General features: G+C 47.3%; 1 protein-coding gene across 7 annotated transcripts in view; it reads right to left on the bottom strand.

Moving 5' to 3' along the window:
- The window catches only part of TFDP2 (transcription factor Dp-2), a 189,095-nt gene that overhangs the window by 19,357 nt on the left and 141,761 nt on the right, over positions 1 to 27,977 (bottom strand). For 5 of the 7 annotated variants that reach the window (XM_038742897.1, XM_038743019.1, XM_038742989.1 and 2 more), the window contains exons 5-7: positions 15,035 to 15,156; positions 8,240 to 8,287; positions 126 to 288 (exon numbers count right to left, since the gene is read on the bottom strand). In XM_038742897.1, coding sequence (XP_038598825.1) covers positions 126 to 288; positions 8,240 to 8,287; positions 15,035 to 15,156 — 333 coding nt within the window. Of the gene's footprint in view, positions 1 to 125; positions 289 to 8,239; positions 8,288 to 14,694; positions 14,832 to 15,034; positions 15,157 to 27,977 lie in introns of those variants that run through there. The other 2 variants (XM_038743116.1, XM_038743088.1) reach the window with 2 other exon arrangements.

The raw sequence follows: 27,977 nt of genomic DNA, 5'->3' as shown, positions 1-27,977 counted from the left end.
TCTCAATAAAGTGGATGTTGCCCACTCCTCTCTTCCTGCCACCACCCCATCAAGCCCAAACCCACACAATGGCTTGGATGGGGACCACGGCTCCTACGTTAGAGCTCGGTTTGTCGCCTACTTACCGAATCTGCTGCCAGGTGGTTGTTTGAATTTGTAAATTCTGCTACCAGCTCGTCAGCCACTTCGTTATACGAAGTCGTTCCTTTGCGCTGGACTTTTTCACACACTTTCATTGAAAAGTGCCTCAACCCTTTTCCGTTTTTATCACCTTTTTTGCTTCTTTTACTGTGGAAAAAAGAAGCATTTCAGGGATTAATTGAGCCTTATAGCTGCTACTGTTCAAATAGATAGAAAATTTTAAAATTTCAATTAGACACTTTGAATTGTTGTCTTTTTTTATTGTAATTTGTTACATGCTTACTACGGGCCAGGCACCCATGAGCCTGGGAGCCAAAGGACCTGGGTTCAAATCCCAGCTCCACCACTTGCCTGCTGTGTGACCTTGGGCTAGCCACTTAACTTCTCTGTGCCTCAGTTACCTCATCTGTAAAATGGAGGTTAAGACTGTGAGCCCCGTGTGGGAGAGGGACTGTGGAAGAAGAAGAAGAAGAAGAAGAAGAAGGGGGGGGGTGGGGAGGAGGAGGAGGAGGAGGAGAAAGAAGAAAGAAGAAAGAAGAAAGAAGAAGAAGGCGCCCTACCAAAAGCTTTGCAAAATGGGACCATTCTAGATGCCACTGATGTGCAGCATGGCTTAGTGGAAACAGCACAGGCTCAGGAGTCAGAGGTTGTGGGTTCTAATCCCAGCTCCACCACTTAGCTGTGTGACTTTGGGCAGGTCACTTAACTTCTCTGTGCCTCAGTTACCTCATCTGTAAAATGGGGATTAAGACTGTGAGCCCCACATGGGACAACCTGATTACCTTGTATCTACCCCAGTGCTCAGAACACTGCTTGGCACATAGTAAGCGCTTAACAAATACCATCATTATTATTATTGTTATTACATGCAGCAGAGATACCCTGCCCGAAGAACCACTACTCTCCTGACTGAACTCATTTCTAGGTAAGACAAGTGGTGAGTCAAAAATTAAAATCCCGAGGGACATTACAATACATTATATTACATCTGCCTGCTGAACTTTGCTCAGAGGACTCAATCAAGCAGAAAATCCTTACCACTGGCTTCACTCTGACAGTTCTCTTTGTCTTATATATTGGCTCTCTTCACTTACTATTCCTCGGCTCATACTCTTGGTTCCACCCAAGTTCCCATTTCTAACCTTATCTTGCTCACGTCTCTCCCACCTCTGACTCCTAGCTTGTGCTAGCCCCCCACCCCCAGCCTGGAACTCTCTTTCTCCCCAAATTCATTTATTCAATTGTATTTATTGAGCGCTTACTGTGTGCAGAACACTGTACTAAGCGCTTGGAAAGTACAATTTGGCAACAGACAGAGAAAATCCCTACCCAACAATGGGCTCACAGTCTAGAAGGGGGAGACAGACAACAAAACAAAACAAGTAGACAGGCATCAATAGCACCAAAACAGATACACCTGGCAGAACTCAGCTTTCTCCACCTTTAAAGCCCACCTGAAATCCCACCTCCTTCAGGAAGCCTTCCCCAATTAATTCAAAAGACCTCCATCGCTTCGGAACAACACCCAGCCTTAGCACTTGTGTACTTTAAATCCTATCCTCAGCGCTGGTGTCCGTATGCATATTTTATTTACAAAGTATTTTTATATTTATTGGCATATTCATTTATTTACTCAGCTGTTTCATCCTGATGTGTTTGGACTACTTCCAATTTAATACTTGTTCTTTCTACAGCCTTCTCTATATCTGTAAATAATTTTGATCTGTCTCCATTAGACTGTAAGTATCTTGAAGGCTTAGTAGAGTGGCCAGCTCTCAGTAGACACTCAATAAATGATACTGATTGATTGATCATACATTAACAGCCTTATCCAGGTCCTCAACAGCACTGCCTAGTCAGTCAATCGATTGCATTTATTGAGTGCTTACTGTGTGCACAGCGCTGTATTAAGCACTAGGGAGAGTACAATGCAACAGTGTCTAAAATCTAGTCAAGAACACTAGGGAAAATCTCTACCTGATTACTGATGAACATCATTAACCAAGCAACACCAAAACTGCAATATGGCTTCAGAGCCAGCTGAGGATAGTCTGATTTTTGTTGCACATCAGATACTAAGAAGGGCAGGAAACACCAAGATCTAGCTGGGTTTGTAGGCCATCCAAAAAATATCTGATACCATCACTAGACATGGGATCCGGAAACTACTAAAAAGCTTTAGCTATTTGGACAAATTTATCAAGACCCGAGATTATTCCACAATGATGTGACCTACTATGAAACTGGAGGGGCCCGATCTGATCGTTTCTTAATACCAATGGCTTGTGTAGGTGGTTGGGTCTTGCTCGACCTATTTTACCCAAGCGTGTTCTAGGACACAAAGGAAACTGGCTTCAGAATACGCTCCTCATCCTCTGGGAAATTCGCCCAGCTGGGGAGTCAAACAGCATCATTGAACATCCTTGAATCACTGATAGAGAAGCTCCTTATTCACTGAAGACTCTTAGTAACAAACACCCAAAAAGGCATATTGATGAGGATTCACTTTTCAGAAAGCTCTGTGGCCTGATAATTTACATGACTAAGGCTACAGTTATTGCATTCTCTTGTGCCCGGAATCGCCATTATTGGTATTCGTTAAGCACTATGCACCAGGCACTGTACTAAGTGCTGGGTAGACACAAGCTAATCAGGTTGGACATGGTCCAGGTCCCACACGGGGCTCACGGTATCTTAATCTACATTTTACAGATGAGAGAACTGAGGAACAGTTTAGTGACTTGCCCAAGATCACGCAGAAGACAAGTGGCAGAGCCAGGATTAGAACCCAGGTCATTCTGATTCCCAGCCCCCTACTCTATCCATTAGGCCACGCTGCTTCTTATGGAGCCATTACTGATCAAGTTGAATGCTGTTGCTGAATTTCACAACCTAGGTAGCTCACAGTCCAATAATTAGCTGTAGCAAAGAAAGAGAAAACCAACAAGGAAGGTTAGTATGTTCACTGGGAGAATGGCAGTACAGTGTGGCACTATCGTGGCATCAGATTTCAGATCAAACTGAAGGTCTATAGGACAACTGTGATGGTCATCTCTGGAAAAATTTCAAGACCTGAACTTTCCACAGACTCCTCATACAAGTTCTGGAACAGTTCCATTAATACCTTCTTGTGGGCCACACAATATCAAATAGAAAGATAGGATCACACATAATGAGGTCCTGGAACACAGTCAAAATAATACCCACTGTTCAGCACAACATGGAAGGACTCTGAACAGCTGCTGTTTGCTGACATGTGGAAACGCAAAACCAGAAGGAGAGAGAAACTTTGTAAAGACATAGTGAAGGGAACTTCAGTCACAGAAAACTGGAAGACGGCAGTGGATCCCAGACTAGCCTGGTGAATCACAATTTTAAATTGGGTGACTGCCTTCGGATGGAGGCTTCGATAAATTCACAATACTAAGAAAAAAGAAAAGGGTACCAATCATGGCACAGCACGGGAAAATTTTTACATGTCCACAATGTGGGATTATCAAATGTCTTATCAGCCATACTTGCTCTCAATGACCAGTCACCATTAACAGTATTACCTTCAAACCCTGAAGGTGAATACACTTACATACACACACATGCACACGCACACACACATAGGTCAATGGTATTTACTGAGTGCTTACTAGGTGCACAGCACTATTCTAAGCACTTGGGAGACTATAACAGAATTAGTAGACACATTCCCCGCCCACAAAACCACAAATATGTGTGTGTGTCTGCGTCCTGCTAAATGATTGATCGATATCTGTTCTGTCACTAAGATATAAATCTTTTAAAGAAAATTCCCGCTTAAAAATATCCCAAACCATTTTTTCCTCTGAATCTGGGGTGGGGGAGCTGGAATACTGCACAAAAAGTTCAGAGGCCTAGGAAGCCCAGAAGAATGAGAAGTGATATATCTCATAAGGACATTCTATTTTAGGAAATCTCTAAGGGACTCTAAAGCCTTTTTCAAAGTACCAATTACCAAAATTTTTTCCATGGAAACTTTTTAGGCATAAAATGGAAAATCAGACTGTATCATCCAGGAACACTTCATTAGCAGGAACTGGGTAAGAAGATTCCACAGTGATTAGAGTCCAATCTTTTGTTGTAGGTTAATTTACTAGGGTATTTCTGTTTGGACATTGATATCTCTTGGGCAGAGATTCATTGCACTTCCCAAGAGCTTAGTACAGTACTCTGCACACAGTAAGCACTCAATAAATACGACTGAATGAATGAATGAATTTACTGTCGCTACGTAGTGCTTAGCACTGTCCTAAGTGCTCTACACAGGGTAATAGCTCAATAAATACCACTGATGATGATGATGACTTCTAAAGGACCCATGAGATCTATTGCTCTTTGATCATTTTCACAATATTATGTTGAGTAACCAAGAAACCTTAGTGCTTTCCTGGATTTTTTGGGGTTCTTAGATCATCTGTACCTTCCAAACCTCTTTTGGCTGAAGAAACAGCTAACAAAGCAAGGATTTTGGAGGCAGTCGGGATGAGGGAACCAGACCAGTCCTCAGGAAGTCTCCTGTTCAGGGAGCGGCCAGCTTGGGCTTGAATGAGGATGTTTGAGGCTTTCCCAGGAAGTGGAGACAGGCCTGTCTGGGAACGGGATCCAAAGATGGTGGCCAAGCTGAGGGCCACCCCAAGCAACGAGTTTATAGGCAGTGCGTTCGGAATCAACCACATGGGAGGCCACTTGTTTCTCTGTTAGGTACTCAGAAGAAAAGCCTGAAATATTTGGCTTCTAAACCTGAGAGGGAAAGTGGACTACATGATGGACTGAACCAGGAGACTGTCTCGCTTCAATAATGCCACGAAACCACTCCGCACCACTGAACACAGGTTTCCTGGCCCTGCAAGTCCTGATTGTGAGAAGCTAGATGATTAGCACAGACTGGGTTGAGATGATCAGTGCTGCTTCACGTGACATGAAACAGTCAGAGAGCAGGCCTACCTGCCCAAAAGTGACTACTTTCAACTCAATCATCGATAAATTCTAAAGTGATAAATCTTTCCCCAAGTAGACTCTGGCAATTCAGGTCACATCTTTTGAAAAATCAACTAAGAGAAAGGCAGTGGTCAAAACCTCGGCATCTTGTTAAGTGAAAATGCCAACTCCAAGATATATGCCACAGAAGGTTTTAGAGCTTAAGAAGCAGTGTGGCTTAGTGGATAGAGCTCAGGCCTAGGAGTCAGAAGGGCTTAGGTTTTAGTCCCGGCTCTGCCACTTGTCTGTTGGATGACCTTGGACAAGTCAGTTCACTTCTCTGGGCCTCAGTTCCCTCATCTCTAAAATGGGGATTAAGACTGTGAGCCCCACATGGGACAGGGACTGTGTTCAACCTGATTAGCTTGCATCTACTCCAGTATTTAGTGCAGCACCTGGCATATAGTAAGTGCTTGACAAATACCATAAAGAAAAAATTACAGCCCGAGAGCTTCTCATGTTAGCGGATCATGTTCAAATAATTTCCTGTCAGGCATTTCATCCTTTATTACAAGTTTTTATCAAAAATGGATTGGACAATCTGGGATTGATTGGGGGGACTGACATAGCTTCCAACACCTGAACTCCAACAGGGAAAAAGAGTATAACAGTTTATATCATCAGTCTATTTTTAGAGATTCCCGGCTGTTGCCATCTTGAGGGGCAGCATATGACAGAGCAAGGCACCACTTAAACCAAAATCAAATCACACAGTGTGCATCCACTGGGCAAACTGAATTTGAAACCAACTGAGGAACAAGCACTTTCTGACTAGTCTCTCCCTAAACCCAGCCTATTACCTGGTTTCTCACTAAACCTACGGCAGAAAGATGCGCACCTCCTAGAACCCTGTCACCACAATCTGAACAGCAGAGGAGCACAGGAAGAGGGTCTGCTAAAACCTATGGCTGGGCTTCAAATCAGTCAATCTGTGGTATTTTTTTAAACGCTTACTGTGTGCAGAGCACTGTACTAAGCACTTGGGAGAGTACGACAGAAAAGAGTTGGTAAACACATTCCCTGCCCATGATAAGCTTACAGTCTAGAGGAGGAGACAGACATTAATATAAATAAATTAGGGCTATGTTCATAAGTGCTGTGGGGTACTTGTTAGGTTTCTAGAGCACCAGAGGAAATCAGCTGTACTATACACAGAGCTGTGTACTGCTAGCCTCCCGCTAGCCTCCCAAGATACAGGTCTCCATGACAAAACACAGCACTACATGCCCAGGCCTACAGCCTGGTCACCCCTCCACACTTCCCTTGCCCACACCACTTGCAGAAGCATTGGGGGAGGGAGGGGAACAAAGAGAAACAGTCATCTTATCTGCTGGCTTCCTGAAATGCAGGGCTCCATGCATGCAATGCCATAGACCCAGAGAGAATAATAATAATAATAATGACGGCATTTGTTAAGCGCTTACTATGTGCAAAGCACTGTTCTAAGCACTCGGGGGAATACAAGGTGATCAGGTTGGCCTATGTGGGGAATCACAGTCTTAATCCCCATTTTGCAGATGAGGTGATTGAGGCTTAGAGAAGTGAAGTGACCTGCCCAAGGTCACACAGCAGACATAATAATAATAATAATGGTATTTATTAAGCGCTTACTATGTGCAAAGCACTGTTCTAAGCGCTAGGGAAGTTACAAGGTGATAAGTTGTCCCACGGGGGGCTCACAGTCTTAATCCCCATTTTACAGATGAGGGAACTGAGGCCCAGAGAAGTTAAGTGACTTGCCCAAAGTCACACAGCTGACAAGTGGCGAAGCCGGGATTTGAACCCATGACCTCTGACTCCAAAGCCCATGCTCTTTCCACTGAACCACGCTGCTTCTCCATGAATTATGTTGCCAACTTGTACTTCCCAAGCGCCTAGTACAGTGCTCTGCACACAGTAAGCACTCAATAAATACGACTGAATGAATGAATTGGAATTGGAAATTGGAGAATTGGAAAACAGACCAGTCTAGTGGGAAGAGCATGGGCCTGGGAAATAGACGACCTGGATTCTAATCCTGGCCCTGCCACCTGTCTGCTGTGTGACCCTGGGTAAGTCACTTCACTTCTCTGGGTCTCAGTTCCCTCATCTGTAAAATGGGGATTAAGACTGTGAGTACTATATGGGACAGGAACCATGTCCAACCCGATTCTTTTACATATCTACCCCAGTGCTTAGTACAGTGCCTGGCACACAGTCAATAAATACCATTAAAAAAAAAAAAAAGTGGTCTTGTGGAAGTCCAGAGACCAGCGCTCCAGTAGGCTATCAACAAGTAAGTTTTCTGCTTCTTCCTCAGAAGGGGAAAGTAGTAAGAGGTGGCCAGAGCACACTGCTACACCTAGTGTGGCTGTCTCAGTGGGGACAAAAAGCACACCCAGAACTTGCATTATAGCTGAAGCTTACTGAAGAGTGTCACTAAAACATAACGCTGTTTTACTCTATCATCCTCCCTGCTTTTTATATTTTTTTATTTCATCCTTCCGCAGGGGTCTGTGGCAACCCCCTCCTGACCTCACGCTTAGATCTCGGGCAACCTTGGGGTCCAGGGACCAGTTCTCTATCTCATCTGTGTTCTTCTTTCCCAGTGATCGGCACAGTGCTTTGCACGCAGTAGACACCTAATGACTACTATCACCACTCCTTCTATCTTGATCCACCTTCCGCCTAGCAATTGTATACACGAACAAAATAAAAGTGCCAGGCATGTTCCCTCAGGAAGAATAGACAAGTTTTAGGTTACTGCCAGACGTACGTTGAATGGCATTTCTCTAAATCTTGCTTGATTTGGCTATCGGATTCAGGGTGATAAGGAAGTTATCACAAAAGGAGAGAGAGATCCTCTCTCACGGGCCATTTTGAGCCCAGCTTGGACTGGGTGGTTAGTGGGGAGGGAGCCCAGGCAACTGACCATTTGCTTGGGAATGATCATCCCCAAGGTTTCCCTGCCTGGAATGGGAATCCAGAACCTCCAGGGAGGATCATCCCAGAGTGAAAAGGCCGAGAGAAGTCAAAGGAGTAACTTTCAGGCCAGGGTCCCGAACTCTCGTATCTTTATCCTGCCACGCCATTAAATTTCAGCCCCACTCACCTTTCGGAAAAGTCCGAGTCTATAAACTCCCGAGGCCGTTTTCTGTCCCTAGGGTGAAGGAAAGAAAACAATTTTAAAGTAAAACAAAAAAGAAACTTCATGGCTTGTTTGCTTTCAAATGTTGCTCTCAGATATTGCGATAACTAAGATCTTAGTGAAGAGCACCTTTTAATCTGTCTTCATTCCTACCTGGGTGGAATTAAACAGAAAATTGGACCCAAGAATAAAATATAAGCCAAGGGGCAGAGGAATGCATTTGCAGTTTAACGGCCTCTTTAAAATCAGGGTAGTCATATTTATGTGAACTGTAACAATTTTACCCCAGGTTCAAGCTGTCAGGACAGACCATTCTCCGAGAATTTAAATATTTCTCAGCGAGGGCCACTTCTGGGAAATGAAGTGATATCTATGACACAACTCTCCTGGGTTCAACAAGCTGTCAGAACCTTAGAGCCAATTAGAAGGAGAATAGAGAAATTTTCCAGATCAAGTCCCAACTACTCCCATCCCCTCCTACTCTAGAGTTTGGACTAGTCCCATCCCCAACTTCATCTTTTCCAGCTCTCCAGCTATTGCAAAGTCCATTCCATTCAAACCTAAGCAGTTTCCAATTAGGTGGCTGCTTTAGCCAAGCATGAACTGGGACTCATTTGATACCGTGGAACTGCTACCAGGCCAGGCCAGGGAGGAAGAAGGAGGTTGTTGAGTTTTGCAATCATACCCAGGATCTATGCAAAGCAGGGCCTCAGGGAAGCTGCCCTCCCCACACACTACCAATGCTGGCATGCGGTATTTTGGTAGTCATGCTAGAAACCCTGGAGAAGCAGCGTGGCTCAGTGGAAAGAGCCTGGGCTTTGTAGTCAGAGGTCATGGATTCGAATTCCGGCTCCGCCAATTGTCAGCTGTGTGACCTTGGGCAAGTCACTTAACTTCTCTGTGCCTCAGTTACCTCATCTGTAAAATGGGGATTAAGACTGTGAGCGCCCCCCGTGGTCACCTTGTAACCTCCCCAGCGCTGAGAACAGTGCTTTGCACATAGTAAGTGCTTAATAAATGCCATTATTATTATTATTATTATTACGCTAAAGTAGCTGTGGGAGTGGAGGAAATGAGGGCAGTCTCTAGGACCAGCCTTGTTACCAGGGTGAGGTTCTGCTCTGCTCCACTGCACTGCTACCCAAGAAGCAGTGTGGCCTAATGGGCAGAGCACAGGCCCATGAGTCAGAAGGACCTGGGTTCAAATCCCAGCTCTGCCATTTGTCTGCTGTGTGACCTTGGGCAAGTCACTTCACTTCCTCCATGCCACAGTTCCCTCCTCTGTCAAATGAGGATTAAGATTGTGATTCCCAGATGGGACAGGGACTGTGTCCAACCTGATTACCTTGCGTCTACCCCAGTGCTTAGAACAGTGCCTGGCACAGAGTAAGGGCTTACCAGATATCATTATTGTTTCTTTATTATTATTATTAGGTTTGGACTTCAGCCCCATGGCAGAAGGGTCCTCCCACCACGTCACCCACCGTAACAGAATTAGGCGTGGTGGAGACGAAAGACAGGGTGGCAGTTGGTGAGAATATGGAGTTGCTCCTGCTATTGGGAAATTAATGAGGCGTCAGAGCTGTCATGCTCTCATTCTCCCCAGAGAACGGGGTTATTAACTGCTTCCTAGAGAAAAAACACCAACCCAGTATACCTAGGTAGCTCTGTCTCCCCCAAAATGAGACACACAGAAGTCACTTGCCCAAGGTGACAAAGCAGGTAAGTGGCAGAGCCGAGATTAGAACCCAGGTCCTTTGACTCCCAGACCTGTCTTCTTTCCACATTGGATCACACTGCTTCTCGTCCCATTTTTAAGTCTAGAAAATAGGGCCTTAATGCAGGCTTATCAGGTCTATTGGGGGCTTAACTAGACCATTTAATAAATAATAATAATTACGGTATTTGTTAAGCGCTTACTATGTGCCAAACAATGTTCTAGGCTCTGGGGCTGTCCCACATGGGGCTCACAGTCTCAATCTCCATTTTACAAATGAGGTAACTGAGGCACAGAGAAGTTAAGTGACTTGCCTAAGGTTACACAGCAGACAAGTGGTGGAGCCAGGATTTATAAGCTGCAAAAAAATTGCTGGCAACTGTTTTGGCAAAAGATGGAAATTTCTCATGTGGAAGATCAACATTTCCTCAATAGCCTCCAGAATGAATTATCTTATATTATCTTTTCGGTCGCTAAATACTGATTCATGAATCCTGAATCTTTAAGAACTAAATATTCTAGATCCTATTCTGCAAAACCATAAACTTAAAAAGCTCTACTTGATGATTTCCATAATTGTACACTCATGTAAGTTCTCTTGTAAGGGAGTTCAAATAAAAATTAAAGCCCTGAAGACTAAATAAAAAACATCCACCAAATATTTTGGAAAAATAAAATTCACCTAAGATATTGAAAATCCTTGAAAGCTTAAAAATAACTTCTTCAGGCATGAGAAAGAAGTCTTCTCCTGTCCACTCCTAGTCTGCTAGACCGTAAGCTCAATGCGGGCAAGGATCGTGTCTACCAACTCTATTATAGTGTACTCTCCCAAGCGTTCATTACAGTGCTCGGCACACAATAAGTGTTCAATAAATATGACTGATTGATTGACAGTTTATCAGAGCATGAAAACAGATTTGAGCGTGGTACAGAGAAGCAGCGTGGTTCAGTGGGAAGAGCACGGGCTTTGGAGTCAGAGGTCGTGGGTTCAAATCCCGGCTCCGCCACTTGTCAGCTGTGTGACTTTGGGCAAGTCACTTCACTTCTCTGGGCCTCAGTTCCCTCATCTGTAAAATGGGGATGAAGACTGTGAGCCCCACATGGGACAACCTGATTACCTTGTATCTACCCCAGCGCTTAGAAGAGTGCTTTGCACATAGTAAGCGCTTAACAAATACCAACATTATTATTATTATTATTATAACGATAACTTCTGAAAAGGAAAGTGGGAATTTACAAAACTGCAGATGGGCACGAGGAAATAGAATAATAAACCACATCTTGTATTTAAACTTTCCTCCAAAAAGCTCAGAGCCCCATATCAACCTTAATTCTAATAACATCCCACGGCAATTAGGCCAGGCAGGGCAGGGGAGGGGGAACGGAACCCAGAGCGGTGAGCTGACTCACCCGGGCAGCCAAAGGGAGAGTGGGGCTTGAAGCTGGGGCTTCTGATTCTAATCCCAGGCTCTTGCAAACTTCTGTACTTTGCCGCCCAGAGACTACCTTCGGCTGACACGCCTAGCCACAGTGCTGGATTTTGTCTTCAAAAATTCTACTGGTTCTGAAAATGCACTGCACGGTAATCTTTTACCTCTATGGGTTGAAGTACATATCCTGTACATATCATGAAGGACATGATTGGCGGGGACATGAGTGTGAATGGCGCTGCACCAACCACTAGTCACAGAATCCATGGCTTTGGCCAGGTTTTCCATCCACAGGACTCAGAATGAACCTTGTCTGCCATTTTCAATGGAAACTGAAAAGCATCATCATCCCCCACAGAGAGGAAGAGAAGCAGTATGGCCTAGCAGACAGAGCACAGGCCCAGGGGTCAGAAGAACCTGGATTCTAATTCCGGCCTCGCCGCCTGTCTGCTGTGTGTTCTCTGGGCAAGTCACTTAACTTCTCTGGGCCTCAGTTACCTCAACAGTAAAATGGGGATTAAGACTGTGAGCCTTATGAGGGACAGGGACCATGTCCAACCTGATTAGCTTGGATCTACCCCAATGCTTAGTACAGCGCCTGGCACATAGTAAGGACTTAACAAATACTATTTAAAAAAAAAAGAAGTCACGCAGAAGATGGAGCATGGAAATGGAAGTCAAAGACCACCTGCTGTTCTGCATAATTGTTGCATGACTTCAGAGAAGTCACCTCACTATTCAGCACATCAGGCATGGCACCACACAAGTACCCTCCCGGTTGAATCTGGGCTGACAAAGTGGTCGGGTTCACAGGAAAGAGCTCTGCACTATGAGATTATTTTCCTGGTGATGTAGGAGCTGGATTCTTTACAGGCTTAGATGAATTGGAAGCTGAAAATGCACCATTTTTTATGTTTCTGACTGTGCATCCCATGTGGGATAGGGACTGTGCCGACCAAATTATCTTTTATCTAGCCTAGTACTTGGCACATAAGTGAGCGGTTAACAAATACCAACATTCTTCTCCTTATTATTATTTTGGATGAAGAACTGTATTATTAGAAATGTAAATCCTGTGAACCGCCCTAAGCCCAGGGCTTAGGGCCTGAGAAGCTTCGGGTCTGAGCTAATGATGGACGCAGTGGATTCTGCCTTGCCCTTTGTGTTTGCTTTTGGGGAGAATCTGTGTTTGGGGTTCAATGGCAGTTGTCCTTGAGGACACTGCTGGCTGTGGAAAGGGACTTGATCGCTCATCAGGCAGGCAGAGGGTTGGAAGCCCGCGGTGTGACCGGATAGTCCTTCCGTGCGGCAACCTAAACCGAGGCTGTGGCTTTGGTACTGGGGTCGCCCCTTACTCTGCCTGACGCTTCGACCCAATCTGATCCCAAACGCTCTGTGCCATCTTCCACTAGGCCATGCTCTGCTCATGGGAGGCGGGACACTTCCCCCCAGGAGAAGGCGGTGGGGATGACTGGAGGTGGGAAATGGGGCCCGGCCAATGCATATGTCAAGCTGACCGAGCTAAACTGCGTTTCAGGGCTCTCTCTGCAAGGCCAGTGAGCTTTCACAATGAACACATGGTGCTCCGGATCCTGAGGGAGACAGGGGGTTAATTCAGTACAAAGTATCATAGAATGATGAATCTTTGCAAGGGCTTGAATAACAACGCATTTCTTAGAGCCCATGCAAACAGATTAGACAATATTTTCCTTTAATGAAAAATAAGAACATCAGACAGGAAAAATTCCAAACTTAACCTTGGGCTAGTTCATGTTATGGGTGAGCAATTCCTGCTCTAGGCATCTTTGGTCTAAAAACATGAAATAAGCCTGGCTAAATTCACTTTTTAATTTGGATTGATCAATCAGTATCTATTGAGTGCTTACTGTATGCAGAACACTGCACTAAAGGCTTGGGAGAGGACAATACAACAGAGTTTGGTAGATATGTTCTCTGTCCTCATGGAATTTACAATCTGGTGGGGGAGACAGATATTGAAATGAATTAAAGTTAACGGAAACAGAAGAGTATAAGGATATGTACGTACTCGCTGTGGGAGTGGGTTGAGTATCACAGTGCTTAGGGGGTTCAGACTTAAGTGACACAGAAGGGAGGGAAAGTGGACTGAGGAAATGAGAAGTTAGGCAGGGAAGGCTTCTTGGAGGAGTTACTATTTTAGTAAGGCTTTTTTTTCAGAGGAGCAGAATGGCTGAGTGTAAAGAGCACCGGCCTGGGAGCGAGAGGACTTGCGTTCTAATCCTGGCTCTGCCACTTGTCTGCTGTGTGGCCTGCATGTCACTTAACTTTTCTGTGCCTCAGTTTCCTTAACTGAAAAATGGGGTGGTAAAACCTGACTCCCTCCTATTCAGACTGCGAACCCCAATATGGGACAGGGACTGTCTCCAAAATAATTACCTTGTATCCACCTCAGTGCTTAGCAGTGTGCTTGGTACATAGTAAATGTTTAACAAGTACATAATAAGATAATAATAATGATAATTATAAAAATGATAAGAAGAAGCACTATGGTCTAATGGATACAGCAAGGGCCTGGGAGACAGAAGGACCTGGGTTCTAATCCCGGATCCTCCATTTGTCTACTGTGTGACCTTGGACAAGTCACTTCACTTCTCTGTGCCTTGGTTACTTCATCTGTAAAATGGGGATTACGCCTGTACACCCATGTGGGCCAAGGACAGTGTCCAACTTGATTAGCTTGTATCTACCCCAGCGCTTAGTACAGTGCCTGGCACATTGTAAGCACTTAACAAATACCATGAAAAATGAGTAAGTCTTAGAAGATGAGAAGAGTGGTGGTCTGTTGTATAGGGAAGGGGAAAGAGGTCCAGGCAGGAAGGAGGATGTGAGCAAGGGGCTGACGCTGAGAGAAGCGAGAGTGAGGTCCAGTGAGTAGGTAGGAATTAGAAGAGCAAAGTGTGTGGCCTGGGTTGTAGTGTGGGAGGAGAGAGGATGGGGGGCGGGGGGGGGTGGAGGGAGGGAGAGGGAGAGGGAGAGGGAGAGGGAGAGGGAGAGGGAGAGGGAGAGGGAGAGGGAGAGGGAGAGGGAGAGAGAGAGAGAGAGAGAGAGAGAGAGAGAGAGAGAGAGAGAGAGAGAGAGTGCTGCCTGAATACCTCAAAACTCTGACACCTCAAAACTTTGATCCCTTCTGGGAGCGGGCCCTCCTAGAACAGGGAAGAGAAGTCAGAAAAGCCAGTTTCCATTCACTGGGCCCAAGCTCTCTTGGCCAACTGGTAAATGAGAAGATGACTCACCGGTAAGAGACAAAGTTACCAAGAGGAAGGTATGGCCTTAGGTTAATTACATTAATGTGTTCCTGCCTTTCTCTTGCTCTCGGTGTGTTTTCACAAGCCCACGTATAAAGGGGGAGGCAACGTGAACCTGGGTGAAGTCACTCTTGCATGTTGTTTCACATTTCAGACATAAAAAAGGCAGGTGATTCTGAAGGGAACACACCCCTTGGAGCCGCACAGGCCTCAGGGAAATTGCTGCCGAACCAGGAGGACACAAAAGGCAAAGTCAGAGATGGGACGCCAAATCAAAATGGCCTCCTTGACCTTGAAATTCCACAACGGTAATCCACGAGCACCTTACCCTGGAACCCAGCTGGTGGCTTCTGTTATGTGCGTCTGAGTGACCATCGCGGGCGCTGGGGTATATGGACTCCCAATCAGAACACTCCCTGAACCGGTTAGTCTCTGTGGTGTGCTTATGATCTGCAAAAATTAGGAAGAAAATAACACTCCTAAAGCATTCCAAATACCACACTCGATCAGGGCCTCAAGGTCATCAGGGCTGGACGCTGCCTCTCTTGGGAGGGGAAACCCTGCCAAATGAAAAGGCCCTTCATCCAGACTGCTAACATCGAGGCAGCACCTAAGGTTCAACTGCCGCTTTCACCTTGAAACACGTGAGCAGGCGCTCTGAGCTTAAACTGGTCAGACTGCAAGTTTCGGCAAGTGATAGGTGAACCTGGAAGTTCTGCAATCTTGAAAGGTTTACTCTGCAACCAACAAAGTCATAAAAATCAGAAGAAGAAAAGCTTTTCTCTAGAATTGTGCAACCTGATTATTGCACAAATCACCTTCCCAGAACTAAGGTGACGTGAAACTGAGTTTTTGCAGATAAAATGTATGATTTGCCAAGGCCTGGATGGAATATTTTTAATATGAGAGCTTCGTATGGTTAAAAACAAAACTGAACGAAATAACGAACGGTAGTGAAAAGCTGATTAGGGACAAAAGATTGGGTATGCACAAGACAAATACGAGCGCTGCCCCGGGCCACCCGATTATTCCACTAACCCTATGGATTCTGGGACTGGAAGAGTGGGGGTCTTCCAGCTGTCTGGGCTCTTCACCCCCAGAAGATAGGGGCTGGCTTGGAAGAGTCCTGGGGCCCATCAGTAGCGTTTACCCATCTGGAGCAGTTGCCTACCACTAGTGGTCTAATGTAGGTCTGCCCCAGAGGACCAGACAAAAGGCCTGTCTCCCCAGCCAACCGCGGGCAACAACAACGCAACAGGGGCAGTGGTGGGCATGAACCGCTCCCCTTTCCCTTGGTTGTCCTGCACTCAAAGCTTGGGTGGCATACTGTCTTTCCAGGGAGCAGGAGAGCAACTACTTTTACCTCACACTTGCCTCACAGAATCCCTCGCCACCACTGGGCATCTCCTCTCCCAAAGAATCACTGAGAGCCAAACACCCACTGACCCTCCATATCCCTTAGGCTGACCTGACTCTGGCCCCACCAGGGGACTACGTGGCCCTGGAAATCTGGGCTGGAGCAATGCAGTCCAGCCCCAGTGACTGCAAGCTCCCCCAAGGTCCCAAGTGCACTGGAGTTTGGCCCGAACCAGAATCTTAGTTCTTCCTACTCATGGTAAGAGGGAAGGCAGGGGGAGGGAAAGGAGCACTCAACTAATTCTGGAGGAGGCCCTGAGGAGAATCTCTGGACCTGAACCAAGAACCAGGTCAGTTGAAGCCAGAGGAAGACTCTCGTTACCCCCGTCCTTTTCCTCTCTAAAAGGGCCTTGGGTCAGTCCCAATCAGTCAATCAATCAATGGCATTTACCGAAGGTTTACTATTTGCAGAGCACTGTACTAGGCGCTTGGGAGAATGCAACAGTTGGTATATACATTCCCTGCCCACCACAAGCTTACAGTCAAGAGGGGGAGACAGACATTAATATAAATAAATAAGTCGTGGATATGTGTGAAAGTACTGGGGGGCTGAGGGTGGGGTTAATATCAAGTACCCAAGGGGTACAGATCCAAGTGCTGAGGTGCCACAGAAGGGAGAGAGAGTCAGGGAAAAAAGGGCTTAATTGGGGAAGACCTCTTGGAGAAGATGTGACCTTAATAAGGCGTTGAAGGTGAGGAGAGTGGTGGTCTGGTGTATATGGAGGGGGAGGGAGTTCCAAGCCGGAGAGAGGACACTGGAAAGGGGTCAGCAGAGAGATAGACAAGATTGAGGCCCAGTGTGTAAGCTGAAGCTGGAAAAGCCAAGTGTGTGAGCTGGGCTGTAGTATGAAATCAGTGAGTTAAGGAAGGATGGGGCAAGGTGATTGAGTGCCTTAAAGCCAATGGTACAGAGTTTCTCCTTGATGTGGAACTGGATGGGCAACCACTGGAGATTCTTATAGAGTGGGGAGACGTGGGTGAACTGTTTTTTAGAAAAAAGGATCAGGGAAGCAGAATGAAGTATGGAATGGGGTGGAGAGAGACAAGAGGCAGGAAGGTCAGCAAGGAGGCTGATGCAGCGAACAAGTGAGATAGGATAAGTGCTTGGATTGACGAGGTAGCAGTTTGGATGGAAAGGAAAGGGCCGATTTTAGTGATGACATCAAGGTAAAACTGACAGTATTTCGTGGTTGAATGAGAGAGCTGAGTCAAGGATAACACCAAGGTTACGAGCTTGTGAGACAGGGAGGATACTGGCATTATCTATAGTGATGGGAAAGACACGGGGAGGACGGGGCTTGGGTGGAAAGACAAAGGTGTTCTATTTTGGACAAATTTAGTTTTAGGTGTCAGCGGGACATTGAGGTAGAGATGTCCTGAAGGCAGGAGGCAATGTGTGACTGTAGAGAAGGACAGAGATCAGGGCTGGAGATGCAGATTTGGGAATCATCCGCACAGAGATGATAGTTGAAGCTAAGGGAGCGAATGAGTTCTCCAAGGGAGTGGGTGTAGATAGAGAACAGAAGAGGACCCAGAATGGAGCCTTGAGGGACCCCCACTGTCAGAGGGTGCGAGGCAGAAGAGGAGCCTGCAAAAGAGGCTGAGAAGGGGCAGTCAGAGAGATAGGAGAACCAAGAGAGGCCAGTATCAGTGAAGCCAAGGTGGGATAGAGTTTCAAGAAGGGGTGAACCCAAGGAGTCAGCCAGACTCAGCATGATTCATGGATGTCCAATTCAAGCAGCTGGGCCATTTGCCTTATCAGATCAGTTGGGAATGCCCCTCATCCCCTAGGTGCCAACTTTTCATTCTGAGTGAAATGAAAGGGGATGGAAAAGAAGCATGTGAGATGGGCCCTGGGAGACAGAAAGATTAGCTGTTGGGGTCTAATAATAATGATAATAATTGTGGTATTTAATAATGACGGCATTTGTTAAGCGCTTACTATGTGCAAAGCACTGTTCTAAGCACTGGGGAGCATACAAGGTGATCAGGTTGTCCCACATGGGGCTCACAGTTTCAAGCTCCATTTTACAGATGAGTGAACTGAGGCACAGAGAAGTAAAATGACTTGCCCAGGGTCATACAGCAGGCAAGTGGCAGAGCTGGGATTAGAACTCATGACCTTCTGACTCCCAGGCCAGTCAGCCACTATCCACTGTGCCACCCCTCAGCTTTAGGCCATGGCCCCATGATCCGAAGGAGGCTGGCCCAAACATCTTTTTTTCCTCATGGAGCCAATGACCTGCTTGAGGTTCATTACTAAGGGGTTTTTTTTAATGGTATTTGTTAAGCACTTACTATGTGTCCGGCACTGTTCTAAGCACTGGGATAGATCTAAGGTAAGCAGGTTGGACAGTCCATGTCCCACGTGGGGCTCACAGTCTTAATCCCCATTTTACAGATGCGGTAACTGAGGCCCAGAGAAGTCAAGTGACTTGCCCAAGGTCACACAGCAGACAAATGGCAGCTGGGATTAGAAGCCATTTCCTTTTGACTCCTAGGCCTGTGCTCCATCCACTAGGCCAGGCTGCTTTTTGAGGGGTTACAGCTAGGCAACGCTTGACTAGGCAGTGCCAAGAAGATTGCCACTCTGCTGTCTGATTCCACTTCAAACCGGGGACCACAGAGGACAGTCTACTGGATGGGTTCGGGGGGAGAGGGCAGCACCTTCCCCGCCCCACAGCACTTGTGTACATTTGTACATATTTATTATTCTACTTATTTTGTGCATGTATCTATAATTCTATTTATCTATGTTGATGCTATTGATGCCTGTCTACTTGTTTTGTTTTGTTGCCTGTCTCCCCCTTCTAGACTGTGAGCCCATTGTTGGGTAGGGATTGTCTCTATCTGTTGCCGAATTGCACTTTCCAAGTGCTTAGTACAGTGCTCTGCACACAGTAAGCGCTAAAAAAATATGAATGAATGCCAATGGCCAAGCCCCGAGAAATCTACCCTTTCACTCTAACCACATTTCTGCTCCTATCAATATAAGCCAGGAAGAGTGGCGGTGCAAAAGAACAAAAGAAACCACTCCCGACCTTAAGTTTGATTAACCTGGCCCAGATGGCCTTGTCATATGCACCAGACCACTGGTTTTCAAGTCATGCACTAATCCTGGGAACATTCCTTTCACATCTTTGCCCACAGTTTGGTGGTTTTGTTAGGTTAGCTATCTTTAATGTGAACTTGTCTGCGGATTCTTCTCCGAACTTGTTTTTTGCAATGGAACACACAAGTTAGCACAAAGTCACAACATCCTGCCCAGGCTTGAAAAACACTTCATTGTGCAGGTAGGAGCTGGGAAAGGGGAGAAGCCAGCACACTTGAGACTCTCAGTGGATTGGAATCACTGCTGTAAGAAAATAACTCAAGGGCATTTCCTATTGGAAGGGCGATAACTGAACTTCACCTTAAATGTGGGCTGAGGGTGGAGGGGGTCAGACGGCTGTGGTCTCCGTTTACCTTAAGGCTACTGTCCTGAATATAATAGCCATCATCAAAGCAGACTAGAAGGAGAGATTGAAAAAAGTAGACCAAAATCAGTCCCTTCGTTGAAGAGAGCCGCTCCATTTCCCATTGGCAGGCTGACTCCCTTCTATTTCCCAATACAAAATCAGGTGATTGTGGTGGTAGTGGCTGGGAGGAGTGAAGATGTGGCATGTTTCAAACAAATGCCGATTGTGCACCGGGTCAGAATGAAGTTCTGGGGTGGGTGGAGATGAGATTTATTGGGGGCCTAAATATCAAAGACAAGATGAGACCGGATTAGAAGGCGCCCAGCCACTAATGGGGAAGAGACCTGGGGCGATGGGTGAGGCTACAGGAACCTTGGCACAAGTGAGGGACATGGTTTGGTTTTTAAGGCACAGATTCAAGCTGTCCCTTTAAGGGTGGGTCTACCCGAGACCAATAATTCACTCTGGGGCCCTTGAAATTGTTGATTTGGCTCTCCAGGCTAGCGAGTCAAAGTCTTTAACTACACATGGAAATTCTTCATGTACTCAGAATGGAAGCCGCATGGGCTTGTGGAGACAGCACAGGCCTGGGAGTTGGAAAAAGCTGGGTTCTCATTCCAGCTCCACCACTTGTCCACTCTGTGACTCTGGGCAAGTCACTTCACTTCTTTGTGCCTCAGTTACCTCACCTGCAAAATGGGGATTAAGACCGTAAGTCCCATGTGGGACGTGGACTGTGTCCATCCTGATTACCTTGATCTAACCTAGCGCTCCCACTTGACACACAGTGAGTGTCTAACAAAAACCATCATAATGGAGGGTTTATCTCTCTCATATATTTTATATGGGGGGGGGGAGAGGGATGGCTACATTTCTGGACTATAAGATCATTGTGAGCAGGGAACATGTCAACCAACAGTGTTGTATTGTACTCTCCAAAGTACTTAGTATAGTGCTCTGCACAGAGTAAGTGGTCAATGCCGTTAATGAACTCATTCCTTCAATCTTATTTATTGAGTGCTTACTGTGTGCAGAGCACTGTACTAAGCGCTTGGGAAGTACAATCTTTCACTCAAAGATACCAGTGATGGTGAAATTCACCTATTGGTGCATGTGTAAGCACCAAAAATGCACATCCTGAATCATTAGGATAGCTCAGAGAAATGGGCTTTCTTGGTATGAAACATCCGAAAATATAGATTTACACACAGTTTCATACAAAAGCAGATATTTATTGGCAGGCATTAGCAGGGATCTACTGGAGAGAAATTCAAAACAATACCACTATAACGTTGGTAGGGGAGGGGGGCTGTTGGATCACGGCAGCAGGCTTTGTCCAGAGTGACCCAGGCTAAGAGGTAGTTTTGTCTACATTCTGTCATTTGCTGCTAGTGAACCCTGACAAGGGTCTGTGATGGGCAGGTGGGATTTGCTGAACATGTGGTTGAGGAGAAAGTGTGCACTGCTTCAGATCTAAATCCTGCAGCCCCCAACAAATGATGCTGAGGAGATAGCATACAGACCCCCACCCCAATGAACTCCAGGTTCCCAGCCATCCTGGAATACTGGGTTCAGCAAACCTACACCAAGGGCTACTTTGCCACTCCTGTCCCACCATCTGCTACCAACGTGGTACCTCCAGGCAGAATCCAGAGCCTAGATTGTGTGGTTTAGTGGTGAGAGTTGGAGCCTGGGAGTCAAAAGGACATAGGTTCTAATCCCACTTCCATCACCAGTCTGTTGTGTGACCTTGGGCAAGTCACTTCACTTCTCTGGGCCTTGGTTCCCTCATCTGTAAAATGGGGATTAAGAAAGCAAGCCCCATGTGGGACAGGGACTGTGTCCAACCTGAGTAACCTGTATCTACCCCAGTGCTTATAACAGTGCTAGGCATACGGTAAGCACTTAACAAGTACCATTATTAATCATCATCATTATTATTATTAGACTGGCTGGCACTACTGCTGGCACTGGGCCTGCAGGGGCCAAGGTAGTGAAGAAGGGAAGAGAGGGGGAGGGAAAGGAAGGGAAAGCAGCAGCATGGCCTGGTGGAAAGCGCACGGGCCTGGAAGTTAGAGAACCTGGGTTCTAATCCTGACTGCCTAACTTGCTGTTTGATCTTCAGCAAGTTGCTTAACTTCCCTGTGCCTCATGTCTCCTGCTTCCCTTCCTACTTAGACTCTGAGCCCCATGCGGGACAGCGACTCTGTCCAACCTAATTCACTTGTATCTACCCCAGTGTTTGATATGGTGTTTGACACTTAACAAATACCATTTTAAAAAAAGGGAAATCAGCTGTCAATCGTGGGCACTTCTGGGCCAGCACGAGGAAACGGTAGCTCGGGTCTCCATGAGCCCGGCTCTTCGGCATCCAGGACAGCCGGACTCATTCTGACAAAAACAGGTGGTTTCCGATCCTTTCCGGGGATGGATAATGCGGCGGGAACACTGGGCTGTGAGCCAATGAGCAGTCAGGACCTGCAGAGGACCTCTCTTCTTGTCCAGTGACTGAGCGGTTCACCTGTTCCCTCGTCGTCAACTTCCCTGGTCAAGATGGAGGTGAAATGACAATGCTCCTGGACATGACAAGCGGTATTGCTGGACAATCCCCTCTAGACTGTAAGCTCATGGTGGGCAGGGAATGAGTCTGTTATATTGTTGTGTGAAGAAAAAGCACGGCCCAGTGAAACAGCTTGGGCCTGGGCGTCAGAAGGACTTAGGTTCATTCATTTGTTCATTCGATTGTATTTATCGAGCACTTACTGCATGCAAAGCCCTGTACTAAGCGCTTGGGAGAGTACAATATAAATCCTGGCTCTGCCACATGGCGGCTGTGTGACCTCAGGCAAGTCATTTCCTTCTCTGTGCCTCAGTTACCTCAATTGTAAAACAGGGACGAAGACTGTGAGCCCCATGTGGGACCTGTTTACCTTGAATCTACCCCAGTGCTTAGAACAGTGCTTGGCACATAGTAAGTGCTTAACAAATACCACTATTATTATTAATAATAATAATGTCTCCGGACGACACGGTCTCTTCTGCTGCTCTCTCCAGTGGAGGCCTCTTCTTCTCCCACTTCCCCAGACTCACCGGAAAAGGAGGAGGTGTCGGTTTCCTTCTCGCTCCCCCAATGTCGCTTTCGCACTATCCCTCCTCCCCCTTCCCTTTCCTTCCCTTCCTTTGAAGCCCACATTATTCGCCTCTACCACCCCCTCCAGATTCTTGTAGCCGTCATTTACCACCCCCCTGGCCCCATCTCCAGCTTCTTTAACGATTTTGACCCCTTCCTCACCTTCCTTCTCTCCTTTTCCATGCCTACTCTGATCCTCGGAGACTTCAACATCCACATGGATATCCCTGGCGACTCCTCTGCCGCCCGCCTCCTTGACGCTGCCAACCTCTTGCTCCACCCCACCTCGCCCACTCACCAACTTGGTCATACCCTCGACCTCTCATCTCCTACCGCTGCACTGTGTCCACCCTCACCAACTCTGAAATCCCTCTCTCTGATCATAATCTTCTCACCTGCCTCCTCACTCACACTCCTTTCCCTTGTAAATTCATATTACTCCCTCACAGAGATCTCCGCTCTCTTGACCCCATCCATCTTTCTGAGCACCTCACACCCCACCTCACCTCCCTCTCCTCTCTACCCTATCTTGATGATCAGATTGCTGCTCTCAACTCTACCCTTTCGACTCAGCTAGACTCCCTCGCTCCCCTTCCCCTTCGCCACTCTCATACCACTAACCCACAGCCCTAAATGACTGCCACTGTCCGCCTCTTTCGCTCTTATGCTCGAGCTGCCGAACGCTGCTGGCGAAAGTCTAACCACCGCCAACCTCGTTCACCTCAAGTTTATCCTTTCCTGCCTTAACTCAGCCATCTCCTCTGCCAGACAAAACTATTTCTCCTCCCTTATTGACACCCATGCCCATCATCCCCGGCAGCTCTTCTGTACATTCAACTCCCTTCTCAGGCCCCCGGTTCCTCCCCCTCCTCCTTCCTTCACCCCCAACGATCTGGCCTCCTACTTCATTAATTAAATCCATCAGGTCTGATCTCCCCAAAGTCACTCCCTACCCTTCTCCAACCCCCCTGCTCTCAACCCTCTCTGCTACTCTCCCATCCTTCCCAGCAGTATCCTCAGAGGAGCTTTCCTCCCTCCTCTCAAGTTCTACTCTGGCCACCATTCCCTCTCATCTCATGAAATCTCTCGCTCTGTCCCTCCTCCCCTCCTTAACTTCCATCTTCAACTGCTTACTCTCCACTGGTTCCTTCCCCTCAGTCTTCAAACATGCCCATGTCTCTCCCATACTAAAAAAACCCTCTTTTGACCCCACCTCACCTTCTAGTTATCGCCCCATCTCCCTCCTACCATTCCTTTCCAAACTCCTTGAACGAGTCGTCTACACACGCTGCCTCGAATTCCTCAACACCAACTCTCTCCTCGACCCCCTCCAGTCTGGCTTCCGTCCCCTACATTCCACAGAAACTGCCCTCTCAAAGGTCACCAATGACCTCCTGCTTGCCAAATCCAACGGCTCATACTCTGTCCTAATCCTCCTCGACCTCTCAGCTGCCTTCGACACTGTGAACTACCCCTTCTCCTCAACACGCTACCCAACCTTGGCTTCACAGACTCCCTCCTCTTCTGGTTCTACACTTATCTCTCCGGTCGTTCATTCTCAGTCTCTTTTGCAGGCTCCTCCTCCCCCTCCCATCCCCTTACTGTGGGGGTTCCTCAAGGTTCGGTTCTTGGTCCCCTTCTGTTCTCAATCTACACTCACTCCCTCGGTGACCTCATTCGCTCCCATAGCTTCAACTATCATCTCTATGCTGATGACACCCAAATCTACATCTCTGCCCCTGCTCTCTCCCCCTCTCTCCAGGCTCGCATCTCCTCCTGCCTTCAGGACATCTCCATCTGGATGTCTGCCCGCCACCTAAAACTCAACATGTCCAAGACTGAACTCCTTGTCTTCCCTCCCAAACTCTGCCCTCTCCCTGACTTTCCCATCACTGTTGACGGCACTACCATCCTTCCCGTCTCACAAGCCCGCAATCTTGGTGTCATCCTCGACTCTGCTCTCTCATTCACCCCTCACATCCAAGCCGTCACCAAAACCTGCCGGTCTCAGCTCCGCAACATTGCCAAGATCCGCCCTTTCCTCTCCATCCAAACCGCTATCCTGCTCGTTCAAACTCTCATTCTATCCCATCTGGACTACTGTATCAGTCTCCTCTCTGATTTCCCATCCTCTTGTTTCTCCCCACTTCAATCCATACTTCACGCCGCTGCCCGGATTGTCTTTGTCCAGAAATGCTCTGGGCATGTTACTCCCCTTCTCAAAAAACTCCGGTGGCTACCAATCAACCTACGCATCAGGCAGAAAAACTCCTCACCCTTGGCCTCAAGGCTCTCCATCACCTCGCCCCCTCCTACCTCACCTCCCTTCTCTTCTTCTACAGCCCAGCCCTCACCCTCCGCTCCTCTGCCGCTAATCTCCTCACCGTGCCTCGTTCTGACTTGTCCCGCCGTCGACCCCTGGCCCACATCATCACCCTGGCCTGGAATGCCCTCCCTCCCCACATCCACCAAGCTAGCTCTCTTCCTCCCTTCAAGGCCCTACTGAGAGCTCACCTCCTCCAGGAGGCCTTCCCAGACTGAGCCCCCTCCTTCCTCTCCCCCTTCCTCCTCTCCATCCCCCCACCTTACCTCCTTCCCTTCCCCACAGCACCTGTATATATGTATATATGTTTGTACATATTTATTACTCTATTTATATTACTTGTACAAATCTATTCTATTTATTTTATTTTGTTAATATGTTTGGTTTTGTTCTCTGTCTCCCCCTTCTAGACTGTGAACCCACTGTTGGGTAGGGACCGTCTCTATATGTTGCCAACTTGTACTCCCCAAGCGCTTAGTTCAGTGCACTGCACACAGTAAGCACTCAATAAATACAACTGATTGATTATTATACTCTCTCAGGTGCTTTAGTACAGTGCCCTGCAAACAGTAATAAAATAAATACAACTGTTTCATTCATCAGTCCCCTCTTGAGAAATGCTGGGGCTCTCTCCACTTCAATCCATACTTCATGCTGCTTCCCGGATTATCTTTGTCCAGAAACGCTCTGGGCATATTACTCCCCTCCTCAAAAATCTCCAGTGGCTACCAATCAATCTGCGCATCAGGCAGAAACTCCTCACCCTGGGCTTCAAGGCTCTCCATCCCCTCGCCCCCTCCTACCTCACCTCCCTTCTCTCCTTCGCCAGCCCAGCCTGCACCCTCCGCTCCTCCGCCGCTAATCTCCTCACTGTACCTCGCTCTCGCCTGTCCCGCCATCGACCCCCGGCCCACGTCATCCCCCGGGCCTGGAATGCCCTCCCTCTGCCCATCCGCCAAGCTAGCTCTCTTCCAGGCCCTACTGAGAGCTCACCTCCTCCAGGAGGCCTTCCCAGACTGAGCCCCTTCCTTCCTCTCCCCCTCTCCATCCCCCCCCATCTTACCTCCTTCCCTTCCCCACAGCACCTGTATATATGTATATATGTTTGTACATATTTATTACTCTATTTATTTATTTTACTTGTACATATCTATTCTATTTATTTTACTTTGTTAGTATGTTTGGTTTTGTTCTCTGTCTCCCCCTTTTAGACTGTGAGCCCACTGTTGGGTAGGGACTGTCTCTATATGTTGCCAATTTGTACTTCCCAAGCGCTTAGTACAGTGCTCTGCACATAGTAAGCGCTCAATAAATACGATTGATTATGATGATGATGATGGGGCCAGGGAGAGGCGGAAGACGGATGGACTCGGCCCTGCAATAACACTGCACAGGCCAAAACAGGATTCTTCCCATTTCCCCTTTTTGCCCCCAAACACAGTGGAAGCTCCCTGGACTGTACTTTAGTCTCCGTAGCACTTAGTACAGTGCTGTGCACCCACGGTGAGTGCCTTGATAATACCACTGGATAACTGATCATTCCAAACTGAAACTCTGTGACATCCAATTTGAGGCTTTTCAATATCCTGTTGATCCTGTAATATATGTTGCCCACTTGTACTTCCCAAGCACTTATTACAGTGCTCTGCACACAGTAAGCGCTCAATAAATATGAATGAATGAATGAAATATCTGAGTGTGCTGGACCATCAGGCTATTTCCCCGAGCCTGGTTCTTCTCTGAAGAAACAGTATTCCAAATTTCAACTAAGGGAACAGTCCCAGGGAAGCAGGGAACATTCCCGCAATCTCCAGGTTTGTCTTGGCTCCCGTACAGCCTGGAGAATTAACCAGACCGGGAAGGTGCACTCATTCCCAGGACTGTTACCTAAGATTACTTTCGCATGACTGACATTCTTCCCTTTACATTATCAATAACTTGTCATGTTCTTGGCATTTAATGACCGTATTATGCCTGCAACAGCAGAGCTAGACCTCAGAGATGTTGCCCAGATACACTATTTTTCTAACTTGACCTTTCTTATTGTGAGCTAGGAGGAGCGGAGCTGAAGCCGGCGCTGTGGCTCGCTTGGCTTGTGAACGTCGCCCGGCAGGGTGGAGGGAAAGGGGCAGAGAGGTGGCGGGGGGAGGAAGCCGTGAGGCCGAGTCGGGGGCGGGGGGAGAAAAAGCCCAGGAGAAGAACCACTTGCGCAGAGTCAGGGCCATCGCCAGATCGAGGGGCGGCCTGGGGGAGGGCAGCTCCTAAGCCCCGGGGATTTCTGGAGGTGCAGAGGAGCAGAGGTGCTCTTAGTGAGCACAGAACCCAATTCCAACAAACGGTCCTTAGCGGAGCGATAAAGAGGAGGAACTTGGGAGGGAGAAAGAGCGGGAATGGCGGGAGCCCGGATCCCTGAGCCCTAATGGACAGGAGCGCTGCCAGGATGGGGAGCAAATCCAGTGCTCTGTCCAAAGTAAGCGCTCAATAAATACCACTGCTTGATGGACGGACTGGCTGGAGGTTGCTGGGGTGCTGAGGGATCGAGTCAGTCCCTGCGCTGTTTCCGACCGTGGAAAAAAAACACCTCTCCTTGGATCTCGACTTCATCTCCCAATGCCCTTCATGACTCCCGTTGGACTGGCTACTTAATAACGGTACTTATTAAGTGCTGTGTGCCAAGCACTGTTCTAAGTGCTGAGGTAGATAGATACAAGGCAATCAGGTTTGACATAGTCTCCGTCCCACATGGGGCTCATTCTCAATCCCCATTTCACAGGTGAGGGAACTGAGGTCCAGAGAAATCAAGTGACTTACTCAAGATCACAAAACAGACACGCATCATCATCATCATCAATTGTATTTATTGAGCGCTTACTATGTGCAGAGCACCGTACTGAGCGCTTGGGAAGTACAAATTGGCAACATATAGAGACAGTCCCTACCCAAC

Source organism: Tachyglossus aculeatus, chromosome 1, assembly GCF_015852505.1.
Source record: "Tachyglossus aculeatus isolate mTacAcu1 chromosome 1, mTacAcu1.pri, whole genome shotgun sequence".
In the NCBI taxonomy this organism is placed as follows: Eukaryota; Metazoa; Chordata; class Mammalia; order Monotremata; family Tachyglossidae; genus Tachyglossus; species Tachyglossus aculeatus.
This window is presented reverse-complemented; position numbering and strand designations above follow the sequence as displayed.